The 19,807-nt window shown below is 41.2% G+C and overlaps 1 protein-coding gene across 1 annotated transcript in view; it reads left to right on the forward strand.

Annotated features, from left to right (window-relative positions):
- The first annotated feature begins 7,487 nt into the window (after nt 1-7,487).
- Nucleotides 7,488-19,807, forward strand: part of pdcd4a (programmed cell death 4a) — a 28,834-nt gene continuing 16,514 nt past the window's right edge. The window contains exons 1-3 of the mRNA XM_080721377.1: nt 7,488-7,944; nt 16,307-16,606; nt 17,102-17,199. Coding sequence (XP_080577503.1) covers nt 7,881-7,944; nt 16,307-16,606; nt 17,102-17,199 — 462 coding nt within the window. The 5' untranslated portion in view covers nt 7,488-7,880. The remainder of the gene's footprint in view (nt 7,945-16,306; nt 16,607-17,101; nt 17,200-19,807) is intronic.

Here is a 19,807-nt window from a genome sequence, read left to right on the forward strand (position 1 = left end):
TTTATAAACACGTTTGCCAACTTGGAAAATTGTAATTATTTCACTTAATTATGATAACTTTATGTAATAATTGGACATAATTATAATGGTCTTATTTGTAGAGTTATCTCTCTAAAAGTGTGCCTCGTTAATGATCACACAGGACACTAGTAAATAGAGACGAAGCACTGAATAGAAAGCTCAGAATCTGAACATATCAGCATGAAAGCCCACTGCTATTGTATATTTCCGAGTATGGGAATGTCTACAATTTGTTTTTTATTTGTTTTTCTTTTCTTTAGTTCTAGCTGACATTTGTAAAAGTGTAACTTGCATTGTTTCTTATGGTATATTAGTGTGCCTAGATGAATACTTTGATTGCATTAGGCGTTCTCTCATTTAGTGCTGCTACCTGTGTTTTTCTGTCAGGTGTCTATTGATGTACACCAAATGGGAGGAATTTATTTTCTACCAGTACTTAAAGCAGTCTCTTTATAAAAAAATACATGGTACATGTGAGACTTGCAAAAAAAGAAAAGTATTTAGCAATAGTTTAGTATTCACATTTCCTTATTCTAGTCAACGCTGGTTGAAAGGAAAGGACATGTGGTGACAATGACTTTTACCTCTTTATTGATCCATAACCTGTGGTGGGCAGCGGCCTCTGGTCATAGTCAATGCGATGTTCAAAATGGGAAACTTTATGCGGGACAAACCCCAAATGTTAACAACAAAAACAAAACATTCCAGACACATCCTATGACTGACTAAGATATATGTTGTAGAATCAACAACTCTGAGGGCTGGGACTAATTCAAACGAGTTAATTCAAATGTAGTGTAGGTGAAATAGCCCTTTAATTTCTCACCTTTTCGGCAGCAGTATGGACCTGTTGTGTCTGCATCTTTGTTTCCTCTGAAATGTGACTGTTATGGCTTTTAAGGACTTATGGACTGTTCCCTTCAACTTAAGTAGATAATATTTACTCTATATTTGTACTGGCATCATTTTCTATTGCTTAGAAACAAGAGGAAGCCTAAAAGAAACACACAGATAAAGCCCAGATTGGCTTTGTTGAACTATTGTGAGCTGGGAAAAAAAGAAATGATCCCTGTTGCATCAGGATTTTTCAAGAATGTTTACGACCGTGGTAACAAACAAACAAACAAAAAATAGTTTACCTTTGACTTCCATACCTGCCATGGCAAAGACAGCAAGACTGTATCTATCTATATACTGTACATGGTTGTAAATTGGAGTAGCTCACATGACTATTATTTGAGAAAAAACATGATGTTTTTTAAAGAGTGTTCTACTGTATAATTCCTAACTGGAGCTCTTCTTTGTGTAGTATGCATGTGTGAGAGAGTTTATTGTCAGCTTTATTGCTGTGGTGTTTAGCCATAGACCTTGATATGTGCCGTTCTCTATATGGGAGAAGAATTATCAATATATGATGCCTGAACATAAAGTTTGTGTGGCGGTATATCGTCAGAACACACTGTAAGTCATAGGATATGACCTATACTGTAGGGGATTTTCTGAGTCAGTGAGGTCTTCTAGTAAAACACACACGCGCGCGCGCACACACACACACACACACACACACACACACACACACACACACACACACACACACACACACACACACACACACTCAGAAAATGTACTCAGAAAATTTAGAAAAACCCCTGTCGTGATGTTCTGTGATAGTTGCGATAAGCAACAACACCACATGATTGAAATGCTAGAGTTTCCCTAAAATTTACTGTAGAATTGAGTGTGATGTTCTCTCCTGAGATAGTATGGTACGTATTTGGCCATTAAAGCTTATCATGAGGCCAAAGTTGACTGTTGTTGGTATTTGTTATGACAGGACAATATCTGTTAATATGAATATCCAAGCCTTTTTACATATTTTGCCATACTGAATATTATTGCGACCGTAGGTCGCAGTTACTTGCACACTATCCAAACCTCCACCGGCTGTCCCTCCGTCACTCCGTCACTCCCTCTGTCACACGTCACACGTCACACTTTTGCCCTGCTCATATCTCTGCAACCGTTGCCCCGATCCATGCCAGATTTTGCACACACACTCCTTGCCTGCCAAACTACAACCTCCAAGGACCCCCGGAGTTTCGGGGACCCCCAGGTCCCTGGGGGACCCCCAGGTGTAAAAAATTACCAAATGTGCAAAAATGACCAAATGACCACCCCAACGGGGCTGCTCACGGGGCATTCCCGGGGACCACCCACTCCTGGTGCTCCAGAACGGATGCAAAAGTGGTGGCGCCCCCAGTGGAGGACCCCCTGCCACTGCAGCTCACATAAAATGCCGTAACTCGGGCTAGGAGCGACCGGGAGAGCCGGGGCCGGTACCTATTCGTCCGCCTTGGCGGCGAGGAGACCCCACCCCTCATTTCTCACATGGCCCTCTAGCGCCACCATGAGGCCGATTCAGATTTTGCCCTAAAATCACGAAAATCACTACACAGTATGTCTACACTCATGTCAACAACATGGATCAGGAAGATTTTGGAAAAACACATTTTTGCTCTATTTATGGAGATAAGCGACCAACGGTCGCTTATCTCCCGATTAGGGAGTCTTACTGGTTTATTTTGTATCCTTATGTACTGCATGCATGCACAGTTCATTTATGCAAATACTGATGTACGTGTTCACAATGAGATGCTGTCACATTATGTATTTGTAGGTAATTATTTAGTTCCATCCTTGGCAGCAGTTTTTATATTTTAGCTGCATTATAGTTTCAGCTCATGCATTTCTTTGTTTCATCCCAGGAAATGTCATTGCTTTTTCAGTTTTCAACCACGTTGGACATGGGCATCTGCCTCGCTTTATTAATCAACAGCTGTGGAAATGTTGTGTCGAAATAAATGTTACCAAGTCTTACACTAAGCTTGTATATTGTTTGTGTTTCCAATGCGTGTTGGTTTGACAAATACCTATGAATAGGATATGGGAAAATGCAGCTGCCTGACAATGAGAGAACCAATAGGGTTTTGAAGAGCTGTGTAAAGATCATTTTAGGCAGTGTTTGCTTTATTTAGACAGAAAGTTTAGAAACCACAGAAAGCTAAGGGTAGGGAGGAGGAAAGACATTTATTTATTAAAATAATAGACAGATACAGCGAGTGCGGTGGCCATACCACTGCCATTTAAACATACCTTATTAACCCATTTGGCATAAGTCTGATTTGGAAAACGTATTACTCAGCCTCTGTAGCAGCTAGAAACAAAAATCCCAAACTATTTGATAGCTTACAGTGTAAGCTGTAGCAAGGAAAGATGCAGTAAACAAGACTTTTTAGTTAATTTGGTAGACTACCAATTTAGCACCAACATGGGTTGACAATATTTATGTGATCTCAGAATTATCGTACTGTAAGAGAGAAGAGACAGCACCAGTACCAGAAGGACGAGAACTGAGAAGAAGCTTAGATGGATTTTACTCCTCAATATAAATCAAGCTGAGGACATATTGGAGAGAGCAGAGGTTAAAGATGTGAGAGGGGGAACCAGATTCCAGGGGAGAATTGGGACATGCGGTACTTCATGAACACATAGATGAGGTTTCATTTCATGATGCTGCTATTCTGAAGGTCATTGGACCGTAAAAGAGCCAGGAAGATTTCATTCCTGCAGAGAAGCCAAGGGTGTCACACCAAATTCTGGACCCTGGGTACAAGGATTCACTGCGGGCCTCCCATGAATGTTCTTCATAGGGGTATAGGGTGTTTAACCCATTTAGACTGGGAACGCATTATTACCCATTATTTTGTGCTTTAACTATTGAAAATAGCAGATATACAAGCTCACAGCAAGCTGCGAGCTTGTGGATCTGCAATTTTTGAAAAATCGTATGAATTTGTGCAAGGTTTTTTGAAAAACCTATGTTTCTGTCAGTGGTGCTCAAACTTTTTCATGTGAAGGACCCCCAAAATGATATGTATTTGGCTACGGACCCCCATCTCAAAATATTTCGTTCCAGGGACCCCCCAGAAGCTAAATTTGAGTTACAAATGTTAGCTTAAAAAATACATTCAAAGATTTGCACACATTTTCACAACTTTTCAAAAATAGCAGATCTACAAGCTTGCAGTGCAGCACTCTGTGCTGCGCTGTGAGCTTGTATATCTGCTATTTTTCAATGGCTAAAATATATAAAATAGTTAAGGCCCCTCCAACTTGGGCCCTAGTAACTCAGTTCCACTTTCCCCCCCACTGAGAGAAGCCCAGTGTGATGGATGCCTCTATTCAGGACAAACATGTGAAATATACAGCAGAAATTCTCCCTTTCACCCACAGAGCAGAAAGAGAACTGGAATGGTGGGTTGTTGGTGAGACTATCCTATAAAGGAAATGTCACAGACATATGTGATGCACGTAAGACACTGAAAGCAAGCTGGAAAGAATGTGCAGCTACCGGATACAGAAAACAATATCATGCTGTTTGGTGTCTGTCTTCAGTTCAAATGTGTAGTTTGGATAGAATTATTCTCCTCTACACTGCTGACTTTCCTTTGTGTGATGTAGGATGACAGCATTATGCAGTAACATGACCTGGGCCATGGTCCAGCAGTCCAGGCACTTAGGCGCGTAAGCAGCCTGACAACATTCAAACATTCTAAAGTAATAGGACGACAGAAAAGAACATGACGGCCGCGTCCATTGAGTTCAATGGAGATGTGGCGCCCTGTTATATTGGGTTCCTCAAGCTTACAAGCAATATAAAAAACACATTACATTAGTTAGTTAATCTGACAAAAAATTCAATAACATATTGGTCCATTTGATTCCATTTGTATGCTCTCATAGTTAAATGAACACTCAAGATGTTATGCATGCAACTAATTCAAATACCATGGCACTATTCTATACTATTCTATCCGATAAACCATAAAAACTTGGAGGACATTATACAATCTGAAATCTTCCTCCAGCTGTTGTTGTGTTGTATTTCATATTGCATGGCCTCAAATCTTCTACCAATTGTAAACATGTCTCTTCTCATGTGCAGTCAGATCAAGCCACCCTTAACATGCACACAGATTTGCATAAGCATACCAACAGGGTCTAAAGGTCAAATAGGCAAATACAAATTAAAGTAAACAAATCAATGATTTGATTTAACCCACAGAAATCGTGGTATAGTGTAGTCCTGGTCTCACACCTTCATTTCAACAGCCACATTAAGGCCCCTCGCCCACCTGTAGAAGAGGAACTCTTGTGCGAATGCTGTTCACACAACAACTTAGCGTTCAACACTTCATAGTCCTCTCCAGACTTGACATCAAACTTAGATACCTAGCCCTCTGCCTATCTTTCTGTTTGCTGCTTCTTTGATGAGCTTTGATGAGCAGGAGCACTCAGCCAATGTCATTATATGACTATGCATGGGGCACCTCATGGTACTCTGGCACCTTGAAGGTAGTAACATTACACACAACTACAGTACAAACCTCTCAAAACAAACTAGACCTCCCACCCTGGACCCACCTAGTACTGTATAACCCCTAATCATTATGCTAGGGTACGTGGGATGGTGGCTCAGGGTAGAGGACAGAGTACAGCAACATGCAACAGGGCAGGCCTGGTTTTCAAGATTCTCAAGGGACTAGCTGCCCATGTAACCTCGCATCACCAGACTTTCCACCTTGGAGGAAATGGCCCATGTGCCTGTCAAACTACTTATAGAGTGAGAAACGACCATGGGCACAACACCAGAGGGAGCTCCACTGATCTCGTTCCCCCCAGATTCACAAACTTCTGCTGCCAGAATATGGAATGCCCACCAGGCACCAGCCATCAAAAAGTGCTACTCCCTTATAGGCCGCATTCACACACATGCGTGAGACATCTTCTCCGTATCATCTGAGAATGAGGGGGGGAGGGTGAGTCCAATGCATTGTCAATGGAAGGTTGTTTGGTTTTTTGTCGTTGCCGTGTCTCTTGCTCAACCGAAGGCTGTCTTTTAGCCAAGAGACACGGCAACGACAAAAACCAAACAATCTTCCATTGAAATGCATTGGACTCTAGCCTTCCCCCCTCATTCTCAGACTACACAGACACGATAGATGTCGCGACTGTGTGTAGCGCGCCTTACCTTCCTTCAAAACTGCCATACAAGACTGTCTACAATTTTCAACTGGACCTAGACAAGTTTTCTAGCTTGCCAACAGAAATTACCCCTCCACACTGTTTTTTCTGTAAATATACTTTTATTTGATCCTAGTCATGATGATTTTTCATTATTGTTAATAAATATATTAATACATTATTCAATCAATTAAACAAGATGTGTTAATAATTTCCACTGAACTGTAATATTAATCTGTCACACATCTTGAATGGCTGCTATGCATACAAAGGGATGTACATAGCACGCCATGATAGAATAGTGGAACTCACAGCAAAGGACATATCAAAATATCATGCACCCTCAGTGAGAATGTACAAACATTCCCGTGTCATTCCATCCATGTTTCATCTCTGTGATAACTCTGACATTTTTGCATCTTTGACAGCTAATACACCAGATGTTGTTGTGGTTGATGAAGAGTCCATGGAAGTGTCTGTATTAGAGATGGCCTGTACCTTTGACCCTAGCCTAGAGGAAGCTTTCATGACTAAGGTCATTAAATATCAACCTCTCCTACATACCATCTCAGAGCTGGGGTACAGGTGCAGACTATTTGTTTTTATATTTGGCAGCCTAGGACATACCCACAGGCTGGTTGTTAGAGGGTTTCAACAACTTGGAGTGCCTAAAAAAGAGGCAAAAAGGCTGGCAAAGTATTGTGCCGTCTCCGCTATAATCGGCAGCCGCCACATATGGCGGAGACGCTGTTACTTATACCCGTAGAGTACTGAGTGACTTGCTATTGTATCATGAAGGACATATGCCATGATTTTGTAAATGTAACTCTACTGCACCTATATTATTTGTGTCCTTGTATGCATTTCCTTTGTGTGGACATAAATAAATGGTTAAAATGTGTGTGTGTGTGTGTGTGTGTGTGTGTGTGTGTGTGTGTGTGAGAGAGTGGTTCCCAAACTTTTTAGCCCATGACCCAAAAGAGAAATTAGACATTTGCCCAGGACACAGCGCGAAAGCATTTGTTTCCTAATTTATAGAATTTCTTAGATTTTTATTTTATTTATTAATAAACTAACTGCTTTTTGGGGAATGTTTTTTGAAAATGTTTTGAAATAATAATAATTAAAAACAAAATGTAGGAAACAAAAAATTAAGGGACCCATAAAAAATGTGTCTGCGACCCATTTGTGGCTCGCGACACAGTGTTTGGGAAACAGTGCATTATGTTTTCTTCATAGACCAAAAGGTTTTCCTCCTCTGTGATTGGTCAGACCGGGTGTGTACCTGCCCCCTCAACTGACCACTCCCCGTCCGCCTTTTCTCCACGTGACTCCGTGCAGACAGCCTTCCAAAGTTAAAAACACACTTTGTTTATCTTGCACACTGCTCGTTTGAACACACAACGCTAACTCACTTCTTCTCACTGATCATTTGATATCTTCTTCACTCAACTCTTTGCAGACCTCCGAGAGGGGTGCAACTGATTGTCTTTTTTTGTGTAGTCGATTTATTTTGATTTATTTTACGTTTGTTGTTATATTTTTGCGTGCATTTGATCAGCTGCTCGTATTTTCAGGTGAACGAACTGGGTATATTTTTTTCAGCACGTGCTGTTTGTCAAATCCCACGCCTTTCCCCGTTTTATTGACGTTTTTCTCCCTTTTGCACCCTTTGTGCTGGGTTCTGTAGCGATTTGTAAAAGAGCTCGCCTACAGTGAGTGTTTCTGTTTCACGCTAAAACAAAACGGGATCGAGCATAATAACAAAGAAGCATATGTTTTTAAAGAGCGCCATGGCGACCGAAGTGGAGACATGGACCGCCGCTCAACAACACGACGGTGAGTCCACGACGCAAATAATAAAATGCATCAATAACAAATTGCTCGCTGCATTTATTTGAGGAGGGGGGCGTCGGGGGGAGGACATTGCGTGCAGACCCTGATCCATTGTCCTGTTGTTGGAACGGGGATGGGCTGCAGTAGCAGCAGCATGCCACACCACCACCATGTGCTCTCTTACACACACACATTGCCATCATCACAGTGCTGCACATTTCGACTGTTTTGACATTACACGTTCGAACAAACTTGCGTCTTTAATCGACTTGACTGGTTTGTTTTTGTTTTCACGTCGTCTGGCCCGATCACGTTAACGTTTAACCAGTTAACTCTCGTGATTGGCTCAACCCCCACACAGACAGTGCCTACTTCCGCTTTAGGAAGCCTTGTTTGTGTGCTTGTCCATGTTGTTGTTGTTGAACGACTCATAATCATAATCCGCATGCTCTTTTTTTTCCTCCTTCAGATCTGCATGCTCGTTGTGTGTCCACGATAATCTACATCGTGTTTTATTGTACATGTATCGGTGTTAACGTCAGTGAACACGTTCTACGGTAGATAACAGTTCTATTTTGGCATGATGATGCGACACCGTCGCACCACGGATCCTGTAAATGTTGCTTTGGAAGCAACACGCCCCCTTTCTGGATGACGTGTGGTGTGATCAACACAAGACACATTCTTTTGCACCTTTTTCTCTTCGATCATTTAGATCATGTAATATTAACCGTACGCCCATCCTAATGCATTAAATGTATGCAAGTTCACGCGCAGTCCATTAATTGTACCTACTTATCCTATCCATATTGCAACAGTCAAACCGACCGACCTTATTGTAACATGCACACATGTAAATATATTGTAATTTTAATTTTGAGTGATGATCAGTCTGTCACACTGTGTGACGCCACTACTGTGGCGTTGAGAGCTTACTACTAGGAAATGCCTTACGTAATCTCAATGGCCTTGCATTTAATGTTATATAAGAAATTGACTTGTATTAGCAGCACTGCCAGTTATTCAATGGACTGGGATATATACTTGGCATATAACTATCTCTCTCGGCAGCACGACTGTAACGCGTGTGTTGCGTTCACACTTTCTTTGCAAAAAAAACGACAAATGAAATGACTGCCCGTATGCTAAAATGTCCCACAATGGATAGATTATGTTGGCCTCCTTGAGTGTATATCGAGACTCCCTTAACTTCTCAGGGAAAATCAGTCACGCTTCATAAAGCAGCTCAGTTGAGTTGATGTGGTGGTCACACATTCAATGAGTCTATTGTGTGACTTGGAGGTGGGGAGGGGGGAGGGGGGGGGGCGCACTCTTCTGCTTACATGTCGGCTATTTGGCTATTAAGCATACATGGAATTATTACTGCTTGGACAGCACAACATATGAATTATGAGATTCATAAGTTACATTATCATCATAATAATAATCCACTGTTGTTTGGAATTTGACAGTAAGTCTAGTATTGTTGTGAATATGACCCTCCATGAGGCTGAATGTTCAAGATGACACCAGGCAGTGTCACTCACACACTCTAAAGTTTATGTATACAGTACTGGACACATGATGTGACCAGAAGATATAAGAAGCGGAAAAGAACAGAATGAGTAGGAAAGCAACATGCATCTCATATCATTGTGCACACTGCACAGATGTCAGTCTATGTGATAATGCAATGGCATCAAGTGTATCATACGCAAATGAGAGTGAAGAAACACGTGTATCATAATCATAACAAGTATAAACATAGGACATATTATTCATGCCCCCCCCCCACACACACACAGAACAACATAAATAAATACTGTAATGCAATACACAAACATGAAAATTGTTGTCAAGTGACAACAAAAAGTGACATGTTGTTTTAACAACAATGAGTGTGCAATATCACATTCAATGTAGCTTTGAGACCATGCTTAGAGCCAGTTGACAGTAGTTCCATGCAGCCCACATAGATGTGTCTGTTTTACCTGTCACTCAGTGTATTTTTGGCTGTAGCGATGTTGTGGAGTGAGTCTAGTTAGTATAATGCTTATAGTAAGACAAATATGTGACCCAAATACCCTACTGTACAAAAATACCCTACTGTACATCCGGTAGAGTAGATGTATCAATAACATTCTGACCTGCCTGCCACCTGCTCAGTGCTCACTCAGTGAATATAACTTTGGATAAGAGCATCAGCTAAATCCCCAAATATAGAAAAATTAATGTTTGGGTGACATGATACCACTATCCTCTTGACGGATGGCACTGATTAATGTACCGTAGCATAGAGATCATGCCATAGGATCGTTAACACCATTGCAACGTCTCTACACTCGCTACCTGTCTGCTGGGCATTTCTGTGCCCAGTGGGGTAAACAGAGGAAAACTGGAACACACTCTGCCATAAATGTCAAGCCTGATTTGTTCATGGCCTGCTGAATACACATAATGTATGTTGAGGTCTCACTCTGTTCTTTTGTCAACTCCTGCCTCGCCCTCTCCTCCCTCCCTCCTCGCAACCCTAATACATAAACACACGCCCTGACCTGCCCACCCTACAACGTGCTTGTTGTTGACACCGGGACCATACCATTCTGGAAATGTGTTGAAAATGGCACGTCTAATGTCTAAAAGTGGTTCATGTGTGTTCTGTACATTTCGTTTCATTGTGGGCAGCAGGTATAGTAATGCAATGAAGTCTTGAACTTGGAATTGGCAGCAACAGTACATTGGTCAGCATTTTTGCTTTGTTGAGAAAGTCACTATCTGAATCTTAACCGTTTATTATTCTAGCTCTAATCTTTTGTACCCAACTAACATTGCTCTTATCTGTGCTGTTGCACTGCAGCTGTCAGACGGCCCAAGTCAAATACAGTCTCATGATTTATCTCTAAGCTAAGCCTCACCTAGTTCAATGTAGAGCAACAAGTTAGTTTTGATTAAACTCTGACATGGAAGTCTAGTGTGGCGTATTGTTGGGATGGTCTAAATGTTGGTGGAGGTGGTGGTACAGAACGGTGTGGCTTGCTAGAAGTTTGGCAGCTTTTATTTTGGTCATGCAACAGGCATGAACAAGCATTCACTTGTTTGACCACAACAAGTCGTATTGTTTTTGTGACTTGGTTCAAATTAAACCAACAAATCTTATTAGGCACTCTATTTGCATGACCATTTATTAATATTTACCCTGTCCAACTCCCGATCTTGCACCTGGTCGTGGAAAATACAAATTTGACAAACCTACAGACTACTACTAAAATGTCAGAGTTGAGTGTGTGACATGAAATGCTTCCTCCACAACGTCTGTAAGAAATGACAGTTGAACTTGAGCCCCTTGAGGCTGAACTAAACACACCCACCGACCCACCGCACACGTCTCTCCCTCAGTCTGTACTTAACCACTGTTGAGCCTTGTGGGGGTCACTTACTTGGTCCATAGACTCCATATCATAGTGCAGCTGTTTATTTGACTAGAGTAGTAGAGTACATTATGTGAAATTTACCTTGCTACCATTACACCCTGGGGTGTGTGTCTGTTCGTGAGCACAGTCTGTTCATCTTAGCATGGTCATCTTAGACCAGGCAGCCATTTACATTTTGAGAAAACTATTCTTTGCACTACTGACTAATCAGTCAGCCAATGACATGCCCTCTCTTACACGGTGACATTTTCCTCATAGTAGCCCACAAACAATATTTTTACTGTTTTTATAATTGCCTATAATGAATGGGATGTCAGGGTTAAAATAGTTTAACAGCTGTCATGAGGATTTAACACTTGGGTTTGGGTGGTGGGTTGGTTGACCTTGTGGAGTTGGTGGGGTGGATTGGTAGAGCAAATAGAAGATAACTCGCACATCACATGTCTGTCTGCTCTGTGTTGCTGTATTGTATTTGTATGCCTTCTGTCATGGTCAGTGTGCAGGTGGCAGACAGTACTGGGTACGGCAGCAGGCGAATGTTGCTTTGTATCGCTGCCTTCAATTGGGGAAGGGAAAGTGAGCGGTGAGAAGTGATACACAAAACAGAAAAAGTCTGCAAAACAAACGGCACTGATAGGATCTGCATGATACAGAACATAACATGGTGACAATATGAAAACCCTTTTAATAAATTCAATGTATTTTCTTAAGACAATGATATTTATCTGCATTACCGATGCCCAAAGACATGTGGTCTTGCATTGGTATCAAGTTATCCATACCTATTAAGGTAACATTGTGTTTTTGTTCCTTTTTGTGATGGCTGTCTTGGCTGCGGGCCAATTTTCCTCTGCCCTGCCTTTTTAGCTCTTTCCAATTGACTGGGTGTGTTTTTGGCTGGCTGACATGGATGTTAATTTACAGTCCTGGCAGGGCGTGTGGTCTGTACGAGCGAAAGAGGAGAAGATGACACGTGGTCAGTTGTTTACACATTTTTGCAGGCCCAGGGAGTGTTTGAGAGTAGAGCTCTACCTGTTCTGCAGCAGTTTGAATCAGTGCATACATAGCCATGTACTTGCATACAGGATTAATGACCCTCTGCAAAAGTCAGTTAAAAAAACTTCTGCCTTGAAAATGTTGCATTGAAGTGGGTCCATAAAATGTAGCATTAAATGGAGCTACTGTGGGTAGTTTTTGCTAGATGGGCATGATTTGTAGAATTGTTCAATATGAATGGATGTGTGGAATGTGAAGACATATTGTCTGCACTGCATATTTATAATTTGTGGAAGGGGGGGGGGGGGGGGGGGAATGTGATGACTGAGATTTGTTCAGTTACTTTGAATATAATGAAAGAATAGAATTGTAGCCTTGTGGAATTTGCAAATGGCAATAGAGTACTTATGCAAAGTTTTTTTTAAGCATTGCAAAGATTTTGTAGGTCACAGATTATGTGGGGCTTTTATTTTTTTTAAAGATGTGTTTATTGGCAAATATCAATCAATATACAAATATCATCAAACAATGTATCACTCTTTTTTTCTTTTTTTTGTAAACAAGACAGTAGAAAAAGTGAAAGACAAGACAAAATACAAAACAGAAAACAAAAAAGACACCCCCCACCCCTTCCGCGAATGGCCCACCACTACACTCTTACTGCTCATATCAACACATTATGTTTATCCACAGAACCCGTTGGGGCTTTGATTTTATGTGGTCAAAATGTTATCTCATAAATAAATCATGCTACACTACATAATGTACTGTAAACTTTGTATGCACCATGGTACTTGGTGTGCATTTGAGGACAGGAGATACATTTCTATCTAACTTTCTCAGATTCTCTATTCACTGAGTTTGTAGCATTCACACTACTAGTCATTTTCAAGGCGGTGTGTGACGCGCTCCAAAAGAAAGTTGAGCTGGCTTCAAATTTCAGCCCTGCAATAATGCAGTTGAAGCGTCAATCATTCATATATATTTGTTTCACCATTTTATCTCCCCACAATTCCTGATCTGTTTGCTGTTAACCAGTTCCCTGTGCTAATTAACCCCTACTCTTTTCATGTTTCATGTAGGGTGGCTTGAGCAACCGGCAGTGATGTAGCCGGCCATGCTCTGTGCCAAAATAATGTTTATTAGTTTTTGTCAGCTATAGTATAAAGAGCGAGTACTAGCCTAATAGTGGGATACATGCTGCTGTATGAGAGTGAAGACTTGCAGTTGGTTTTTTAGTTATACTAGGAAAGTACAGGCTGCTGAGTAAGAGCGAGGAGTAGCCTAACGGTTGATTTGGGTCTGTGGTTTGGCCAATTTCCCTCTCTCCTCCCTTGCCCTTCCCACTACATGTCCTGTAATCTATATCTATATAATCTATATAAAATATGGTGGTTCTAACATTGTCAGAACCGCCATAACTTCTCATACTCACTGGCGTTTGGTAGAGGACTAGATGTAGAAGGACTCTGGGCTGGGGTATTCATTACACCCCTCCAATGTTCATTGCCCTATCTCCCACAGTTGGGTCATGTGACTAGCAGTAAGCCCAACAACACTGCCATATGTAGTCAGACCCACGCTGTGCTGCTCTAGACACTGCCATGAGACACCGAAGGAGAAAGAGAAGCTGGTGTCAGCATTTCTCCGCCATGTGCTCCCCCTTTTGCTCCCTCCCTACCTCCCGTCCTCCTATGCCAACAGTAGCACGCCTCCCATGTCAATTGCCAACAGTAGCACTCTATTCCTTCCTATTTGTTGGTGATGTTGTTGTTGTGTCTGCAGAGGTTCTACAGCCATTTTATTACTCATTTCTCTTTTTTCGCTTCCATGGATGGAACTAGGCCTGTTTTTAGTTTCACAACTTATCCTTGTTTACAAACACTTGATAGAGCTGAATGGCACAGAAGAGCATTGGATGATTGTGTAGTAGGCTAGTTATGTAAGGAGTGCTTCAAATCATTACTGTAATTAGAATGTTGTTATCCTTGGCTTGAACTGCATACAAATCAAACCTACTGTTTGAATAAATGTTCAGATTGTACAGTAGCATAGTACAAGTACAACACATACACCCTGAACACATTCAATTACTACAGTTGCAATATTTCGCAGAATTATTGCAATCTGATCATTTTTTTGCAATATTGTCCTGCTGTAATGTAGCTACTTGTGCACGTGTTGCTGCAGATCCAATGAAAAGGTTATCCGGATGCCCAGGTGTGAATGTGACATTTTGGGGTGCATGACCTTCAGTAGGCATGCAAAGCTCAGCTTGGACTACATAATACAGTATACAGTATATACAAGTGTTATATGGATATGGATCATATGGACTTAAGTTTGCAGTTTTCACTTGTATTGGCAGACGTGCCTCAGAATAGATCTCATGGCTGTGATTTGTGCAACTTAAAGATCATTCAGGAGATGTTTGAAGTTGAACACATCTGAAATCTTCTCACTACTACTACTCACTCTAGTCTAGAATTGTACCACTTAAAGTTGATTTATTGGACACATAATCTCACATATATTCCACTCATTTAAGTTTATATATCACAACTAGGACAGCTACTCCATATAATTTGAAAATCAGCGTAGTAAATTGCTGTAAATGAGGGTGCTGGAAACTCCGCTAGGACTTGCTGCTGGAAACGGATAGTTCTCAGATTACAACGTGGCATTTTAAGCATAGTCTAGTATGGTTGGTCTTTCTAGGATTCAATAACACGTTTATAAACAAGTATCTAATGAAATGCATAACCTCCTGAAAACCCTTGGAGAGAATTACACAGAGGGCTGGAACAATGCAGTTCAGATGTATTATGGGTGAAATTCCCCTTAAACCAAGCATCCAAACAGCTGCAAGTGTCTCATTAGAGTCTCGCCAGTTTCTGGCACAATTCTGTGAAACAGCATGTTCTGGATGATTTCATGGGACACACACACTAAGGCCCAAGTTATACTCTGTCCAATGGCAGTGTTGCTCATCAGAAATTACTTAATTTCAAACTTCAAAATAAGTTGAGGAGTGACGCAGTGGTGCGACAGTGTATAAATTAGGTTTAACAGGAGCACTGTTTTTGGACTTCTGACTAGACTGCATCCCTTGCATGGAGAGAGGTGACACTAAACGGACCATATCCAACAGCTGTTGTTGTTTGCACAGTATTTTCTTTCGTCTTTGTCTGATAACCCACTCAGAGAGATAAAGACAGGCTTTGTAAGGACAATTCACTAATCCGTTGGCTTTACTCCAGTCCAGTACATCAACCTATGAAGAAATTATTATAGCAATGGTTGCACAATAGTACTGTGAGTACTTATTGTAACAACTGTTAAAAGTATTGGCCCGCTGGCCTAGTGGTCAAGGCGCATACCACATACTCGGCTATGATGCCTCCTGGCGTCGCCGGTTCGATTTCCGATCCTGACGACCTTTGCCACATGTCATTCCCCATCTCTCTCCCCTTTCCTGTCAGTCTACTATCCTATCAAATAAAGGCATAAAAAGCCCAAAAACAAATCTTTAAAAAAATAAAAGTATAGCCTATGTCTCTATGCGTATCTATTTTCTTTAAAAAAAAAATCTTTTACACATAGATATCATTTATAATATGGCACTGGAGGTTGTAAACATTGCATCATTCTGAAATCAACATGCACATGGGTATAGATAATAGATAATCTAAGTTACAGTCGTGCGTGTGCGTGCGCGTCACCGTGGGTGACAAAGGTTCAAACTCTTGTTTCAATCTGTGGTATGTATTGTTGACAGTCCTATTGTAGCTATTGCAGTATCCATAACACCTCCAAGGTTGTATCCATATCCTGTCAAAGTAAAATAAACACATTTTATACTCTTAGTCTTGTCGCATAATGGATATAAATGAAGCTTTACTGACTCTGGCCACCATTTCCCCTCTGACTGTTCACAGGAGTTTTCTCCTTAGAAGGTGACCTAGCAAATACTGACCGTATGTATGGCGATGAAGACGATGGGCTGAATGAAGTGGAGGTCAATGGTAACTGGACGCCCCAGGAGAAGGCTCTCCACGAGGCCCGGCTCAAGGCCAAAGCTAAACGTCGTCTACGCAAGTCTTCATCCCGAAACTCCAACAGTGAGTCGATCTCCGAGTCGGGTGACTTGGCAGACGGCGACCCCAACGGCACTAAAGGCAAACCCAACAACGACCGCAAATCACGCACTGGCAAAGGCCGGGGCCTGCCAAAGAAAGGTAAGGGCTCCTGGTTTGTTCATTTTGAATCTGTCCAATGATTGATTGATTGATTGAATATTTGATTAACGTTTGATAACAGTATGGCAGTACATTAAAATAAAACTTGGCCAAAAGGATGACACAAAAATTCCCAGGGGACTTGTTTCCATTGTGGGTTATTTTACTCAATTCATCGACAAGACATACAATACATTAAATATCAGCATCATAAGCTAAAAGAGTATCTACACGCTCTTAAGGGCTTTGCAGACATCGCGATCTTTTGCACAGAAAAAACTGATAATATCAAATCTGATGCATTTTAATCACAACGGGCCTGTGTGCAAAGCCCTTTATTGTGCCACATTGCAAGGCATTGTGAGCTTGTAGATCTGTTATCTTTGGACATTTTTAAGAAATGTTTAGCTAAACATTGTGGCAACCAATCAAGGCTTATGCTAGCTCTTACTAAGACCTTTACTATGCTAACAGCAGTGGTATTTCTGTGGTCAGGTGGTGCTGGTGGTAAAGGAGTGTGGGGAGCAGCAGGTCAGGTTTATGAAGTTGAAGAGCCTGATGTACGAGACCCGAACTACGATGAAGTTGCACAGGTATGGGACCGCATGTTTGTCTCTTGTTGTGTAGTAGCAGTGGTGTAAAAACTACTAAAATGTTTTACTTAAGTAGTAAGTCTTTAAAACTGGCAGATCTACAGCTCAGCTTATAGATCGGCTATTTTCAAATGGCCAAAATGTCTTTAGGGCTGAAGTGGTCAATGTATGTTGTAATAATAATCCAAATCTAAATTTGTCAAATAATATTAGTGTAGTAAAAGTACAATATTTGCCTTTGAGATATACTTTAGTGGAGTAGAAGTAAAAGTATTGGAAATTGGAAATACTCAAGTCCAAATACCTCAAAATTGTACTTTACTTAAAGGGGAAGACCACCCATTTTCATTAACTCATTCCCTGCCAGGCCCGATAGTCCCGAGATTATTCCAATGTCTTTCCCCGCCAGGCCCGATAGTCCCGAGAATTAAAAAAAAAAAAAAAAAAAAAAAATTCAAAAAACTTTTTTTTTCAAATTTTTTTTTGACCCCCAAAAATGGAGTAGGCATGATAGCAATCGCGAAATTGCATGTTTAACCCCCATAGCAACCCCATCTTTCAAGCATGGCAGCCATTTTGGCAGCCATCTTTGTTAAACATAGTGGCTGTTATCTCATGAATGCCTGAACGGATTTCCATTCGGATTTTTTTGTTTGAAAGCTGTGAGCAATGTGAACACACGTGGTGCATTATCTAGGCATGGGTGTGCATGATCCGTGCACACCCAATTACATGGAAGTCTATGGAGACGAATGGCAGGTGGGAGTACGGAGGTATGTTAAAATGGCGGTCAATGTGTTAATATACCTTAGAGGTAAAAAAAAAGTTCCCCATCTTCTGTGTTGCCTAGAACTGGAGGATTGATTTTGGGGTTTGTATTGCAAATTACAACTTGATGACATCACACATTGTACTTTACAATACAAACCCCAAAATCAATCCTCCAGTTCTAAGCAACACAGAAGAGGGGGAACTTTTTTTAATTTATTTTTTATTTCCACACAACTCCTCTAAGGTATATTAATGACATAGTCCAATATTGAAAACGGGTGGTCTTCCCCTTTAAGTAAATGTACTTAGTTACTTTACACCACTGTATAGTAGTATCAACCAATATGTTGGATGGTAGTGACCCTTTGCCATGTTAGTTGTCAGAAAGGGTTTGACTCTGAACTGCCCTCAACATCAGTGTTAAACTATGCTGTTTGGCAGCTGTTATCAGTAGATTTTATATGTTTGGCAGCTGTTATCAGTAGATTTTATACATTTACTATCGCCGAGTGCAGCCATGAGCCTTAGATAAGGCCATCTTGGTTGTTCCTAAAACTACGATCACGGCGCCTAATGCCTGTGGATCCAAGACGAGCAATGTCAGTGTCATCTTTTATACTTAAGGGTTTGCATCTCTGTATTGCAATGTTGGAGTATTTTTGTTATGTTCATGTAAGTACGGTAAGTGTTATGTTAAAAAGCATCATAAACATGTTGCTGTGTAATGCTACAATGGAGTTGTGCAAACGTGTTTGGTGAGCAGCAATACATTGGAGAGAAAATTGAAGAGAAGCAGGAATTGGTTAAAGGCAGAAAAGTGGACTTTAAGCGCCACACACTTGTCCTACCATGGCTTGTTTACACGGCCGTTCATTCGGCACTGTGACTACCTCCTCTGCCAGCTCTGTGCCCTTACCTTTCATACAGAATGATGGTGCAACATTCCCGCCTTGAGCAGGCTGTGTAAAATGGGCTTTTGTTTCCCCCGGATGAAAACCACCAGAAAAATGTTAGCTGTATGATGGTTGTTTTGGTCAGACCACTAGTGTGTATGTGTGTGTGAGAGTGTGTGTGTAGTATCTTTTGTTCCCAAACAGCCCACTCATCACAAAGCTGAGGTTTGTGTTTAGAACACACCTTTCATGGCGCATTCCAAACAAACATGCTGATACTGAAGGGCTTTTGCTGTGGAATGGGGATCGGTATTGTAAGGTTTTATCCGATACCGGTGCTAAACCAATACTTTTAAAACGGTACCGGTATGAAAACTGATACTTTCCCATTTAAAAAAAGGGTTGGTTAAAGTCAAACTATCATTTTGGGTATCAGTGTCCACTTTGGACAGTGGACACGCATAACATGGCAGAGTAACGTCTTTGACTTCGTTATACCCAAGATTCTCTGCATCCCTGCTCAGTTGCGCTAGTGACTTGACAGTCTAGAGTCCTTTGTGTGAATGAGCCAATGGGCGTGGCTTTGCAGGAACACACCCGTGCCTGTCTGCTCGTGCACTGCGCGACAAACAAGCACACTAGTCAAAACCCTGGATGCATCCAATGCACCCCACGCAAGACATTTTGTTACAGTGACACGCAAACGTCGTACAATATTTCAGCATTGCTGTTTACCCTCCCTGATTACACTTGTGTGCGCTTGAAATTGACCATTTAAAAGGCATAGTTTTATATGGTATTTTTTTGCCAATGTTTCAAATATTTTTATTGTCAAGCACAGGACAAGGCAGTCAGATTTCTTTAACGAACAGACGTACAAAAAAAAAAAGGCGAAAGAACACAAACCATTTCAAATGTACGTATGGGGTGAATTCTCATTCGCT

This window comes from Nannobrachium achirus (genome assembly GCF_963921795.1).
Source record: "Nannobrachium achirus genome assembly, chromosome: 3".
NCBI lineage: Eukaryota > Metazoa > Chordata > Actinopteri > Myctophiformes > Myctophidae > Nannobrachium > Nannobrachium achirus.